The sequence below is a fragment of the Lepidochelys kempii genome, chromosome 6 (assembly GCF_965140285.1).
Source record: "Lepidochelys kempii isolate rLepKem1 chromosome 6, rLepKem1.hap1, whole genome shotgun sequence".
Taxonomy (NCBI): Eukaryota; Metazoa; Chordata; order Testudines; family Cheloniidae; genus Lepidochelys; species Lepidochelys kempii.
The window spans coordinates 483,653-498,045 of NC_136385.1; the positions used below are offsets into that span (position 1 = coordinate 483,653).

The following is a 14,393-nucleotide window of genomic DNA, read 5'->3' on the forward strand; positions in this document are numbered from 1 at the left end:
GCCGCCCTCGTTCTTGCGGTAGCCATCTTCTGGTCTGGGGGAGAAGGGGGTTAGAAACAGCCACGCGGGAGGGGCTCGCCCCACATACCCAGCGTGGCCCAGGGCAGGCTCTGGGGACCTGGCCCTCACCCCGGGGGATGGGTGCCCTGCGGGCGGGAGGTGTACAAGGGAGATCGCTATGGGAGGTGTGGGGCAGGCCCTCACGCCGGAAGTACCCGCTGTAGGAGCCCTGAGGGGGTGTGTGGGGCAGGCCGTGGGGCAGGCCCTCACCCCGGAAGTACCCGCCGTAGGAGCCCTGGGCGGGGGCAGGCCGTGGGGCAGGCCCTCACCCCGGAAGTACCCGCCGTAGGAGCCCTGGGGGGGGGCAGGCCGTGGGGCAGGCCCTCACCCCGAAGTACCCGCCGTAGGAGCCCTGAGGGGGTGTGTGGGGCAGGCCGTGGGGCAGGCCCTCACCCCGGAAGTACCCGCCGTAGGAGCCCTGGGCGGGGGGGGTGGGGGTGGGGCAGGCCCTCACCCCGGAAGTACCCGCCGTAGGAGCCCTGGGCAGGGGGGGTGTGTGGGGCAGGCCGTGGGGCAGGCCCTCACCCCCGGAAGTACCCGCCGTAGGAGCCCTGGGGGGGGGTGTGGGGCAGGCCGTGGGGCAGGCCCTCACCCCGGAAGTACCCGCCGTAGGAGCCCTGGGGGGGGTGTGGGGCAGGCCGTGGGGCAGGCACTCACCCCGGAAGTACCCGCCGTAGGTGCCCTGCTTGTGATCGAAGACGCGCTCGTTGTTCTCCACCAGGTTGCCGAGTTTCTCGGCCAGCTGCAGCGCCATGTTCTGCAGGGCCGTGGGCTCCGTGCGGTGCATCACCACCGTCTGCGTGGGCTGGTCCAGGGACGCCTGCGGGGCTGGGGGTCAGCGCGGGGCCTGGCGCCCCCCGGCCAGCCGCCCCCCACCCCGCCCGGGCCCTGCGTCCCCCACGTCCACCCCCGGCCCTGTGTCCCGCCCGGGCCCTGCGTCCCCACATCCCCCTGCGCCCACCCCCGGCCCCGTGTCCCGCCCGGGCCCTGCGGTGCCCTGTGTCCCCCCAGCCCCACCTGGGCCCTGCGGTGCCCTGCATCCCCCCCAGGCCCTGCATCCATCCCCCCCCGCATCCTCCCCCGGGCCCTGCGTCCCCCACATCCCCCTGCGTCCACCCCCGGCCCCGTGTCCCGCCCGGGCCCTGCGGTGCCCTGTATCCCCCAGCCCCGCCTGGGCCCCGCGTCCCCCACATCCCCCTGCCCCCACCCCCGGCCCGTGTCCCGCCCGGGCCCTGCGGTGCCCTGTGTCCCCCCAGCCCCACCTGGGCCTGCGGTGCCCTGCATCCCCCCCAGGCCTGCATCCATCCCCCCCGCATCCTCCCCCGGGCCCTGCGTCCCCCACATCCCCCTGCGCCCACCCCCGGCCCCGCCCGGGCCCTGCATCCACCCCCGGCCCCGCGTCCCGCCCGGGCCCTGCGGTGCCCTGTATCCCCCAGCCCCGCCTGGGCCCCGCGTCCCCCACATCCCCCTGCGCCCACCCCCGGCCCCGCGTCCCGCCCGGGCCCTGCATCCACCCCCGGCCCCGCGTCCCGCCCGGGCCCTGCGGTGCCCTGTATCCCCCCAGCCCCGCCCGGGCCCTGCGTCCCCCACATCCCCCTGCGCCCACCCCCGGCCCCGTGTCCCGCCTGGGCCCCGCGTCCCCCACATCCCCCTGCGCCCACCCCCGGCCCACTCTGAGATAGCGCGTGGGCCCTGCGGTGCCCTGTATCCCCCCAGCCCCGCCTGGGCCCCGCGTCCCCCACCCCGCCCTGTATCCCCCCCCAGCCCCGTCTGCGCCCGGCGGCCCCCCTGGCCGGACCCCAGCCCGCGCCTCACCATGAGCTCCTCGTTGATGATCATCTTGCTGATGATGCTGTGCACGGTGGGCAGGTCCAGCTGGAACATGTCCGACAGGATCTCCATGCTGGTGGGGGGCAAAGGGGGGGGGTTAGGGACAGGCCCCGCCCCCCGGCCCCCGGCCCCGCCCCCAGCCCCCGCCCCCCGCCCCCAGGCCCCGCCCCCGGCCCCAGGCCCCGCCCCCAGCCCCCAGGCCCCGCCCCTGGCCCCAGGCCCCGCCCCCGGCCCCGCCCCCAGCCCCCAGGCCCCGCCCCCAGCCCCCAGGCCCCGCCCCCGGCCCCAGGCCCCGCCCTACCTGATGGAGTCGTAGACGCTGCTGTAGGTGAAGAGGTAGGTGCGCAGCGACTCCTCCTGGATTTTCCTGCAGGGGGCAGCAAAGAGGGCGTGGTCACCGCAGGCTCCGCCCCTCGCTGCGCTCCGGGCACCCCCAGAGGGGGAAATCCCATGGCTGGGTATGGGACCCTTCCCCCTCCCGCATGGCCCCAACCGGCCCCCCACCTATGGCCGCACCCCGCCAGGCCCCGGCCCCCCGGCCCCACTCACCGGACCAGCATGGTTCGCACTTTGTCGGCCTCGGGGAACAGGTCCCAGACCTTCCCGTTCATCTTCTCGTTGATGATGAACCGGTGGCAGGTTCGCCAGTCGCCCATCTTCATGGCCTTGGACGCCGCCACCACGTGCTCCCGCATCGACTCGGGGGGGCCTGGGGCAGCGAGAGGGGGCAGGCGCTATGGGGCCGGTCCCCTGGCTGGCTTGCGGGGGGGACGTTTCGGGGGCCCACTGTTGGGCCTATGAAACCTGGCCTGGGGGACACACAGGGGCTGGTGCTGCCGTCAGGGGGCTGCGCGTGGGGGGCCCAGGGTGGGGGCAGGGGGTGGGGCCAGGGGCCCTCACCCAGCAGGGGCTGGTGCTGCGCTCAGGGGGCTGGCTGGGGGCTGGGCATGGGGGGGCCAGCCGGGGGACCCGTCAGGGGGCCGGGCGTGGGGGGGCCGGCCGGGGGGGGACCCGTCAGGGGGCCGGCTGGGGGGCCGTGGGGGGGCCGGGCGTGGGGGGGCCGGCTGGGGGGCCGGGCGTGGGGGGGCTGGCCGGGGGGACCCGTCAGGGGGCCGGCCGTGGGGGGGGCGTGGGGGACCCGGGGGGGGGGCCGTGGGGGACCCGTCGGGGGGACCCGGGGGGACCCCTCACCCAGCAGGGGCTGGTGCTGCGCTCAGGGGGCTGGCTGGGGGCTGGGCATGGGGGGGCCAGCCGGGGGGACCCGTCAGGGGGCCGGGCGTGGGGGGGCCGGCCGGGGGGGGACCCGTCAGGGGGCCGGCTGGGGGGCCGTGGGGGGACGGGCGTGGGGGGGGCCGGCCGGGGGGACCCGTCAGGGGGCCGGCCGTGGGGGGGGCGTGGGGGACCGGGGGGGGCCGTGGGGGACCCGTCTGGGGGACCCGGGGGACCCCTCACCCAGCAGGGGCTGGCGCTGCACTCAGGGGGCTGGCTGGGGTCTGGGCGTCGGTGGGCCGTGGGGGGGCCGGGCGTGGGGGGGCCGGCCGGGGGGGGCCCCTCACCCAGCAGGGGCTGGCGCGGCGCTCAGGGGCTGGCTGGGGTCTGGGCGTCGGGGGGCCGGCCGTGGGGGGACCCGGGGGGGCCGTGGGGGGACCCTCACCCAGCAGGGGCTGGCGCTGCGCTCAGGGGGCCGTGGGGGGTCTGGGCGTCGGGGGGCCGGCCGGGGGGGGACCCGTGGGGGGGCCCCTCACCCAGCAGGGGCTGGCGCTGCGCTCAGGGGGCTGGCTGGGGGCTGGGCATGGGGGGCCAGCCGGGGGGACCCGTCAGGGGGCCGGGCGTGGGGGGGCCGGCCGGGGGGGGACCCGTCAGGGGGCCGGCTGGGGGGCCGTGGGGGGGACGGGCGTGGGGGGGGCCGGCCGGGGGGACCCGTCAGGGGGCCGGCCGTGGGGGGGGCGTGGGGGACCCGGGGGGGCCGTGGGGGACCCGTCTGGGGGACCCGGGGGGACCCCTCACCCAGCAGGGGCTGGCGCTGCACTCAGGGGGCTGGCTGGGGTCTGGGCGTCGGTGGGCCGTGGGGGGGCCGGGCGTGGGGGGGCCGGCCGGGGGGGGCCCCTCACCCAGCAGGGGCTGGCGCGGCGCTCAGGGGGCTGGCTGGGGTCTGGGCGTCGGGGGGCCGGCCGTGGGGGGACCCGGGGGGGCCGTGGGGGGACCCTCACCCAGCAGGGGCTGGCGCTGCGCTCAGGGGGCCGTGGGGGGTCTGGGCGTCGGGGGGCCGGCCGGGGGGGGACCCGTGGGGGGCCCCTCACCCAGCAGGGGCTGGCGCTGCGCTCAGGGGGCTGTGGGGGGTCTGGGCGTCGGGGGGCCGGCCGGGGGGGGCCCGTGGGGGGGGCCCCTCACCCAGCAGGGGCTGGCGCTGCGCTCAGGGGGCTGGCTGGGGTCTGGGCGTCGGGGGGGCCGGCCGGGGGGGGACCCGTGGGGGGGGCCCCTCACCCAGCAGGGGCTGGCGCTGCGCTCAGGGGGCCGTGGGGGGTCTGGGCGTCGGGGGGCCGGCCGGGGGGGGACCCGCGGGGGGCCGTGGGGGGGGCCCCTCACCCAGCAGGGGCTGGCGCTGCGCTCAGGGGGCTGGCTGGGGTCTGGGCGTCGGGGGGCCGGCCGGGGGGGACCCGTGGGGGGCCGTGGGGGGGGCCCCTCACCCAGCAGGGGCTGGCGCTGCGCTCAGGGGGCCGTGGGGGGTCTGGGCGTCGGGGGGCCGGCCGCGGGGGGGACCCGTGGGGGGGCCCCTCACCCAGCAGGGGCTGGCGCTGCGCTCAGGGGGCCGTGGGGGGTCTGGGCGTCGGGGGGCCGGCCATGGGGGGACCCGTGGGGGGGGCCCGTCACCCAGCAGGGGCTGGCGCTGCGCTCAGGGGGCCGTGGGGGGTCTGGGCGTCGGGGGGCCGGCCGGGGGGGGACCCGTGGGGGGGCCCCTCACCCAGCAGGGGCTGGCGCTGCGCTCAGGGGCTGGCTGGGGTCTGGGCGTCGGGGGGCCGGGCGTGGGGGGGGCTGGCTGGGGTCTGGGCGTCGGGGGGCCGGCCGGGGGGGACCCGGGGGGGGGACTGGGGGGGCCGGCCGGGGGGGGACCCGTGGGGGGCCGTGGGGGTGGCCCCTCACCCAGCAGGGGCTGGCGCTGCGCTCAGGGGGCTGGCTGGGGTCTGGGCGTGGGGGACCCGGGCGTGGGGGACCCGGGGGGGGGGGACCCGGGGGGGGGGACTGGGGGGGCCGGCCGGGGGGGACCCGTGGGGGGCCCCTCACCCAGCAGGGGCTGGCGCTGCGCTCAGGGGGCCGTGGGGGGTCTGGGCGTCGGGGGGCCGGCCGGGGGGGGCCCGTGGGGGGGGACTGAGGGGCCGGCCGAGGGGGACCCGTGGGGGGCCGTGGGGGGGGCCCCTCACCCAGCAGGGGCTGGCGCTGCGCTCAAGGGGCCGTGGGGGTCTGGGCGTCGGGGGCCGGCCGGGGGGGACCCGTGGGGGGCCGTGGGGGGGCCCCTCACCCAGCAGGCGCTGGCGCTGCACTCAGGGGGCCGTGGGGGGTGGACTGGGGGGCCGGCCGGGGGGACCCGTGCGGGGCCGTGGGGGGGCCCCTCACCCAGCAGGCGCTGGCGCTGCACTCAGGGGGCCGTGGGGGGTCTGGGCGTCGGGGGGCCGGCCGGGGGGGACCCGTGGGGGGCCGTGGGGGGGGCCCTCACCCAGCAGGGGCTGGCGCTGCACTCAGGGGGCTGGCTGGGGTCTGGGTGTGGGGGGGCCGGGCGTGGGGGACCCGGGGGGGGGACTGGGGGGGCCGGCCGGGGGGGACCCGTGGGGGGGGGACTGGGGGGCCGGCCGGGGGGGACCCGTGGGGGGCCGTGGGGGGGCCCCTCACCCAGCAGGGGCTGGCGCTGCACTCAGGGGGCCGTGGGGGTCTGGGCGTCGGGGGGCCGGCCGGGGGGGGCCCGTGGGGGGGGACTGGGGGGCCGGCCGGGGGGGACCTGGGGGGGGGACTGGGGGGCCGTGGGGGGGGCCCTCACCCAGCAGGGGCTGGCGCTGCACTCAGGGGGCTGGCTGGGGTCTGGGCGTCGGGGGGCCGGCCGGGGGGGGCCCGTGGGGGGGGACTGGGGGGCCGGCCGGGGGGGACCCGTGGGGGGCCGTGGGGGGGGCCCCTCACCCAGCAGGGGCTGGCGCTGCACTCAGGGGGCTGGCTGGGGTCTGGGTGTGGGGGGGCCGGGCGTGGGGGACCCGGGGGGGGGACTGGGGGGGCCGGCCGGGGGGGACCCGTGGGGGTCCGTGGGGGGGGCCCCTCACCCAGCAGGGGCTGGCGCTGCACTCAGGGGGCCGTGGGGGGTCTGGGCGTCGGGGGGCTGGCCGGGGGGGACCCGTGGGGGGCCGTGGGGGGGGCCCTCACCCAGCAGGGGCTGGCGCTGCACTCAGGGGCTGGCTGGGGTCTGGGTGTGGGGGGGCCGGGCGTGGGGGACCCGGGGGGGGGACTGGGGGGGCCGGCCGGGGGGGACCCGTGGGGGGCCGTGGGGGGGGCCCTCACCCAGCAGGGGCTGGCGCTGCACTCAGGGGGCTGGCTGGGGTCTGGGCGTCGGGGGGCCGGCCGGGGGGGACCCGTGGGGGGGGGACTGGGGGGCCGGCCGGGGGGGACCCGTGGGGGGCCGTGGGGGGGCCCCTCACCCAGCAGGGGCTGGCGCTGCACTCAGGGGGCTGGCTGGGGTCTGGGTGTGGGGGGGCCGGGCGTGGGGGACCTGGGGGGGGGACCTGGGGGGGCCGTGGGGGGGCCCCTCACCCAGCAGGGGCTGGCGCTGCACTCAGGGGGCTGGCTGGGGGGCCGGCCAGGGGGGACCTGGGGGGGGGACTGGGGGGCCGTGGGGGGGGCCCTCACCCAGCAGGGGCTGGCGCTGCACTCAGGGGGCTGGCTGGGTCTGGGCGTCGGGGGGCCGGCCGGGGGGGACCCGTGGGGGGGGCCCCTCACCCAGCAGGCGCTGGCGCTGCACTCAGGGGGCCGTGGGGGGTGGACTGGGGGGCCGGCCGGGGGGGACCCGTGGGGGGCCGTGGGGGGGGCCCTCACCCAGCAGGGGCTGGCGCTGCACTCAGGGGGCCGTGGGGGGTGGACTGGGGGGCCGGCCGGGGGGGACCCGTGGGGGGCCGTGGGGGGGGCCCCTCACCCAGCAGGCGCTGGCGCTGCACTCAGGGGGCCGTGGGGGGTCTGGGCGTCGGGGGGCCGGCCGGGGGGGGCCCGTGGGGGGGGGACTGTGGGGCCGGCCGGGGGGGACCCGTGGGGGGTCCCTCACCCAGCAGGGGCTGGCGCTGCACTCAGGGGGCTGGCTGGGGTCTGGGCGTCGGGGGGCCGGCCGGGGGGGGCCCGTGGGGGGGGTCTGGGGGGCCGGCCGGGGGGACCCGTGGGGGGGGTCTGGGGGGGGGCCCTCACCCAGCAGGGGCTGGCGCTGCACTCAGGGGGCTGGCTGGGGTCTGGGCGTCGGGGGGCCGGCCGGGGGGGGCCCGTGGGGGGGGGACTGGGGGGCCGGCCGGGGGGGACCTGTGGGGGGCCGTGGGGGGGGCCCCTCACCCAGCAGGGGCTGGCGCTGCACTCAGGGGGCCGTGGGGGGTCTGGGCGTGGGGGACCCGGGGGGGGGACTGGGGGGGCCGGCCGGGGGGGACCCGTGGGGGGCCGTGGGGGGGGGCCCCTCACCCAGCAGGGGCTGGCGCTGCACTCAGGGGGCTGGCTGGGGTCTGGGTGTAGGGGGGCCGGGCGTGGGGGACCTGGGGGGGGGACTGGGGGGGCCGGCCGGGGGGGACCCGTGGGGGGCCGTGGGGGGGGCCCCTCACCCAGCAGGGGCTGGCGCTGCACTCAGGGGGCTGGCTGGGGTCTGGGCGTCGGGGGGCCGGCCGGGAGGGGCCCGTGGGGGGGGACTGGGGGGCCGGCCGGGGGGGACCCGTGGGGGGCCGTGGGGGGGGCCCTCACCCAGCAGGGGCTGGCGCTCGCCCACGCGCAGCTGGTGATGGAACTGCTTGCTGATCATGCGGCGCCGGGCGTCGAGCTCGTGGGCGGCCATGTAGGGGATCTCCAGCAGCATGGCGGAGACCAGGTAGACGCACTCCAGCAGCTCCAGGTTGATGTGCATGTGGAAGGGCACCTGGCGCCGCTTCTCCACCTTCTCCTGCTCCTGGTTGCGCTCCTGCAGGCTGCGCATCAGCAGCCCCTGGCCCAGCAGCTCCTTGGCCCGGCCCGAGGACTGGATGTCCAGCAGCGCGTTGTGGGCGTCCTTGGTCAGCCCCTGCCGGAAGGCGCAGATCCCCAGCTGCACCATGGTGCGGTTGTACAGGATCTGCGGGGAGAGGGGGTGAGAGACGGCCCCCACGGCCTGGCCCCACACCCCCACGGCCTGGCCCCACACCCCCACGGGGCGGCCGTACAGGATCTGCGGGGAGAGGGGGTGAGAGACAGCCCCCACGGCCTGGCCCCACACCCCCACGGCCTGGCCCCACACCCCCACGGCCCCATGGGGCGGCCGTACAGGATCTGCGGGGAGAGGGGGTGAGAGACGGCCCCCACGGCCTGGCCCCACACCCCCACGGCCTGGCCCCACACCCCCACGGGGCGGCCGTACAGGATCTGCGGGGAGAGGGGGTGAGAGACAGCCCCCACGGCCTGGCCCCACACCCCCACAGCCTGGCCCCACACCCCCACGGGGCGGCCGTACAGGATCTGCGGGGAGAGGGGGTGAGAGACGGCCCCCACGGCCTGGCCCCACACCCCCACGGCCTGGCCCCACACCCCCACGGCCCCATGGGGCGGCCGTACAGGATCTGCGGGGAGAGGGGGTGAGAGACGGCCCCCACGGCCTGGTCCCACACCCCCACGGCCTGGCCCCACACCCCCACAGCCCCACGGGGCGGCCGTACAGGATCTGCGGGGAGAGGGGGTGAGAGACGGCCCCCACGGCCTGGCCCCACACCCCCACGGCCTGGCCCCACACCCCCACGGCCCCATGGGGCGGCCGTACAGGATCTGCGGGGAGAGGGGGTGAGAGACGGCCCCCACGGCCTGGCCCCACACCCCCACAGCCTGGCCCCACACCCCCACGGGGCGGCCGTACAGGATCTGCGGGGAGAGGGGGTGAGAGACAGCCCCCACGGCCTGGCCCCACACCCCCACGGCCTGGCCCCACACCCCCACGGCCCCATGGGGCGGCCGTACAGGATCTGCGGGGAGAGGGGGTGAGAGACGGCCCCCACGGCCTGGCCCCACACCCCCACGGCCCCATGGGGCGGCCGTACAGGATCTGCGGGGAGAGGGGGTGAGAGACGGCCCCCACGGCCTGGCCCCACACCCCCACGGCCTGGCCCCACACCCCCACGGCCCCATGGGGCGGCCGTACAGGATCTGCGGGGAGAGGGGGTGAGAGACGGCCCCCACGGCCTGGCCCCACGGCCTGGCCCCCCGCCCGCCCCCACGGCCTGGCCCCCACGGCCCCATGGGGCGGCCGTACAGGATCTGCAGGGAGAGGGGGTGAGAGACGGCCCCCACAGCCTGGCTCCCACACCCCCACGGCCTGGCCCCCCGCCCGCCCCCACACCCCCACGGCCCCATGGGGCGGCCGTGCGGGAGCTGCGGGGAGACGCCCCCCACGCCCCGCACCTGCACCGGGGGGTCGGCGTGCTGGATGTTGTCCTGCAGGTGGGACATGAGCATGAGGTCGCGGGCCTGGAACCAGCGGCTGTGCAGGGCGTGGTGGTAGATGTGGCAGAGGATGGCGCAGGTGCGGATCCGGTCCGTGCGGTCCTTGGCGTAGATGAACTTGCAGAGCCGGTCCATGAGCGCCGCGCTGTCCTCCCCCTCGTTCTCCGCCTGGTCCTGCTCCGACTGCGGGGCCATGGGGTGAGGGCGGCCCGGGGGGAGGGCGCCTCCAGAGGGCGACCCGACCGCCCCAGAGCGCCCCCCTGCGACCGCCCGCCCTGCCCCAGAGGACCCCCACCGCTCCCCACTCCAACTGCGGGGCCACGGAGTGAGACTGGCCCGCCTAGAGCGCCCCCAGCAGGCAGACAAAGGTGAGACGAGGGCCTGGCAGGGCTCCACATAACACCGCCAGGAGAAAAGATGAGGAGATCAGTGCGAGGGGGCCCCCGAAACCTCGATGCTAATGGGGGCTCGGTACCTTGGAGTCGCCAGCAGGGCCCTGCTGGGGAGTTTGGGGGACTGGACGGTCGGGGTCCCGGGGGGCAGGGCCCTGCTGGGGGATTTGGGGGGCTGCAGAGGGACTGGAGGGTCGGGGTCCGGGGGGGGGGGGGGTCGGTACCTTGGAGTCGCCGGCGGGGCCCTGCTGGGGGGGTTTGGGGGGCTGGAGGGGGGCTGGAGGGTCCGGGGGGGGGTCGGTACCTTGGAGTCGCCGGCGGGGCCCTGCTGGGGGGGTTGGGGGACTGGAGGGGGGGGTCCGGGGGGGTCGGTACCTTGGAGTCGCCGGCAGGGCCCTGCTGGGGGGTTTGGGGGGCTGGAGGGTCCGGGGGGGGGGTCGGTACCTTGGAGTCGCCAGCGGGGCCCTGCTGGGGGGTTTGGGGGGCTGGAGGGGGGCTACTCTGAGATAGCGCGTGGGGTTTGGGGGGCTGGAGGGTCCGGGGGGGGGGGGTCGGTACCTTGGAGTCGCCAGCGGGGCCCTGCTGGGGGGTTTGGGGGCTGGAGGGGGCTGGAGGGACCGGTGGGGGGGTCGGTACCTTGGAGTGGCCGGCGGGGGCCCTGCTGGGGGGCTTGGGGGGCTGGAGGGACCGGGGGGGGTCGGTACCCTTGGAGTCGCCGGCGGGGCCCTGCTGGGGGGCTGGAGGGACCGGGGGGGGTCGGTACCTTGGAGTCGCCGGCGGGGCCCTGCTGGGGGGTTTGGGGGGCTGCAGGGGGGCTGGGGGGTCCGGGGGGGGGTCGGTACCTTGGAGTCGCCGGCGGGGCCCTGCTGGGGGGTTTGGGGGGCTGCAGGGGGGGCTGGGGGGTCCGGGGGGGGGTCGGGTACCTTGGAGTCGCCGGCGGGGCCCTGCTGGGGGGTTTTGGGGGGCTGCAGGGGGGCTGCAGGGGGTCCGGGGGGGGTCGGTACCTTGGAGTCGCCGGCGGGGCCCTGCTGGGGGGTTTGGGGGGCTGGAGGGGGGTGGGGGGTCCGGAGGGACTGGGGGGGTCGGTACCTTCGAGTCGCCGGCGGGGCCCTGCTGGGGGGCTTGGGGGGCTGCAGGGGTCCGGGGGGGGGTCGGTACCTTGGAGTCGCCGGCGGGGCCCTGCTGGGGGGTTTGGGGGGCTGCAGGGGGGCTGGGGGGTCCGGGGGGGGTCGGTACCTTGGAGTCGCCGGCGGGGCCCTGCTGGGGGGTTTGGGGGGCTGCAGGGGGGGCTGTGGGGGTCCGGGGGGGGGGTCGGTACCTTGGAGTCGCCGGCGGGGCCCTGCTGGGGGGTTTGGGGGGCTTGCAGGGGGGCTGCAGGGGTCCGGGGGGGGTCGGTACCTTGGAGTCGCCGGCGGGGCCCTGCTGGGGGGTTTGGGGGGCTGGAGGGGGGTGGGGGGTCCGGAGGGACTGGGGGGGGGTCGGTACCTTCGAGTCGCCGGCGGGGCCCTGCTGGGGGGCTTGGGGGGCTGCAGGGGGGCTGGAGGGGGTCCGGGGGGGGGGTCGGTACCTTGGAGTCGCCGGCGGGGCCCTGCTGGGGGGTTTGGGGGGCTGCAGGGGGGGCTGGGGGGGTCCGGGGGGGGTCGGGTACCTTGGAGTCGCCGGCGGGGCCCTGCTGGGGGGTTTGGGGGGGCTGCAGGGGGGCTGGAGGGGGTCCGGGGGGGGTCCGGTACCTTGGAGTCGCCGGCGGGGCCCTGCTCCCGCTGATGCGCCTTGTAGTCGAATTTGTAGTAGGTGTGCAGCACCCGGCGCAGGAACCCGCGGCAGATCTCCTCCGTGGTGCCCGTCTCCTGCAGGTAGCTCTGCACCCGCCCGATGATCCCGCACACCCGCCCCTCGTCCTTCAGGTGGTCCACGTACTCTGGGGGGGCGGGGCGGGGTCACACCCCATCGCCGGCCCCCGGCACCCAGCCCCGGGGCCCCCCCGGCAGCCAGCCGCCCCGCCCCGCCCAGGGCGGCGGGTCCCCCCAACACCCCTCGTCCTTCAGGTGATCTAGGCACTCTGGGGGGCAGGACTTTCCCCCAGTGAACCCCCCGCCACACGGTCTCCCCCCAAGGGTTATTTCCTTGGGAGCGGAGCCCCAGGCTCACGCCAGCCCCCCGGCCCCCGCCCCCTCCCCACTCACCCTGCGAGTGAGGGTCCGTGTTCTGCATGATCTTGGTGAACTCCTCGTCCATGCGCTCCACCAGCGTCAGGATGCAGCCGCGCACCCGCAGGGGCTGGGCGGGAGGGGAGGGGGAGTCACCCGCAAAGCCAGACCCCCAGGATCCAGGCCACGGCCCCTAAGCCCCCACTGCAGCCCAGAGGCTGCTCATGCCGATGCTCAGCCCCCATTTCGTACCCACCCCCAGGGACTCACTCCCACTCCCCTAGCGCTAACCTGTGGCGGGTAGTTCCCCTGGCTCCCTGTCATCAGCATTAGCCACCCCCATGCTATGGGGTGAACAGCCCCCCCCCCCCCCCCGAGCGCTACCCCAGCCCCCTCTCCCCGCCTCCACGGGTGCCCCCTGGACGCTGAGTGGGGCTGGCCCCGTCGGGCCCTGGTACCTGGTCGAAGTTGGACAGGTTCTCCGACTCCTCCAGGATGTTCTCCCCGATGAAGATGTTGGGGTTGGCGAAGAGCATGTCCAGCAGCTCGTCGATGCTGTCCAGGCACTTCCTCCACATCTCCGGCTGCGGGCACAGCCCGGGTTAGGGGGCAGCAAGGCGCCGGGGGGTGGGGCAGCGGGGAGGGGAGGACAGGCCCCACCCCCTCACCTGCATGTAGGTGGCCAGGTTGGGGTCCCAGCCCCAGGCCCCGCCCCCTCACCTGCATGTAGGTGGCCAGGTTGGGGTCCCAGCCCCAGGCCCCGCCCCCTCACCTGCATGTAGGTGGCCAGGTTGGGGTCCCAGCCCCAGGCCCCGCCCCCTCACCTGCATGTAGGTGGCCAGGTTGGGTCCCAGCCCCAGGCCCCGCCCCCTCACCTGCATGTAGGTGGCCAGGTTGGGGTCCCGCCCCCACCCCCCTCACCTTCATGTAGGTGGCCAGGTTGGGGTTGTAGTCGTAGAGGGGAGGCGACGATGTTGAACTTGATCTTGAGGTCCATGGCGATGCCCAGGTTGTTCTCAGCTGCGATGGCCACCAGCAGCTGCAGCAGCTCGATCTGGGCCGCCCTGCACAGCGGGGAGACCCGTCAGCCGCCCCGGGGCATGCTGGGAAACAGCCGCCTCCCCCCCCCGACTCATCAGCCTGGCCATCCCAGGGCATGCTGGGAAAAGGGCCTGCCCAGCCCCAACTGCCCCACCACCCTAGGCACAGGAGGGGGAAACCGCCGCCCAACCCCGCCCACCACACGCACCGGTCCGTGCCCTTCTTCCCGCGGGCCTGCAGGATCTCGTTGAGCTTCTTCACCACCCACGGCGTGGTTGATCTCGGTGCCCTTGGCGAACATCTTGGGCTTCTCCTGGTGGGGGCAGAGAGCGGGTCAGGCCTGGGCTTCAGGCCTCCCTCCCCCATGGGGATTTTCCCCTGCCCAGGACGCCCAGCCCCCTGGGGATCCCCCACTGAGCCCAGCCCCCCCGCCCCATGAGGGATCTCCCCTGCCCCCGGGGGTCCCCCGCCCAGGGTCTCACCTTGACCAGGGGCGCCCCCCCCTTGACCTTCTCCCACTCGCCGCCCTCATCCTCCTCGTCCTCGTCCTTCTTGGCCTTGCGGTCGTGCTTCTTCTTGGCCTTCTCCTCCCGCTTCTTCTCCGTCGACTTCTTGTCCTCGTCCCTGGGGGCAGTGAGTGGGGCATGGGACCCCAACCTGGCAGTGCCGACACTCCCCACCCACAGGCCCTGCCCCGCCAGCCAGCCGCCCTCAGAGAGCAGAGCCAGGTGTCTGGGACTGGAAATGGGACCCAGGCATCCAGGACAGCTCTTCTAAAGGCTCCGTAGCACCCCCCACCCACTGGGAAGGGCACCCAGGAGTCCGGGGCGGTTCCCCCAGGGACCATGACAGGGAATGGGACCCAGGAATCTTGGACAGCTCCCTCAGGGGCCCCACAGCCACTAAGGAAGTGGGAAGAGTCCAGGCTGAGATACCAGCGGGGGGGAACCACCAGCGGGGGGAGCAGCAAACAGCAGGAGTTTGCCTGGGATCTGTGTTGGTGAGTATCTGGGTATCTGAGTGTGTGTTTGGTGAGGGGATCGGAGTGTTTTGTAGTGAGGGCAGCTTGAAAGTTTGAGTGAGTGCTTGACTGGTTGGCTGAAAAGGGCGGGAGTGGGGAGTGTTTTGTTTCAGGTGAGCCTGGCTGTTTAAAAAAGCCAGTGCTCCGCGAACCAGCTGAGTGGCGGGGGACAGCAGAGCAGCAAACAGCAGGAGTTTGCCTGACTCTGAGATAGCGCGT

General features: G+C 77.3%; 1 protein-coding gene across 1 annotated transcript in view; it reads right to left on the reverse strand.

The window, feature by feature from the left end:
* Positions 1-310: 310 nt before the first annotated feature.
* Positions 311-14,393, reverse strand: part of LOC140912212 (eukaryotic translation initiation factor 3 subunit C) — a 17,652-nt gene continuing 3,569 nt past the window's right edge. The window contains 14 exon segments of the mRNA XM_078853024.1: positions 311-880; positions 1,876-1,963; positions 2,192-2,257; positions 2,440-2,599; positions 7,855-8,218; positions 9,532-9,756; positions 11,696-11,883; positions 12,149-12,242; positions 12,571-12,696; positions 13,034-13,072; positions 13,074-13,176; positions 13,362-13,417; positions 13,419-13,466; positions 13,636-13,926. Coding sequence (XP_078709150.1) covers positions 326-880; positions 1,876-1,963; positions 2,192-2,257; positions 2,440-2,599; positions 7,855-8,218; positions 9,532-9,756; positions 11,696-11,883; positions 12,149-12,242; positions 12,571-12,696; positions 13,034-13,072; positions 13,074-13,176; positions 13,362-13,417; positions 13,419-13,466; positions 13,636-13,926 — 2,403 coding nt within the window. The 3' untranslated portion in view covers positions 311-325.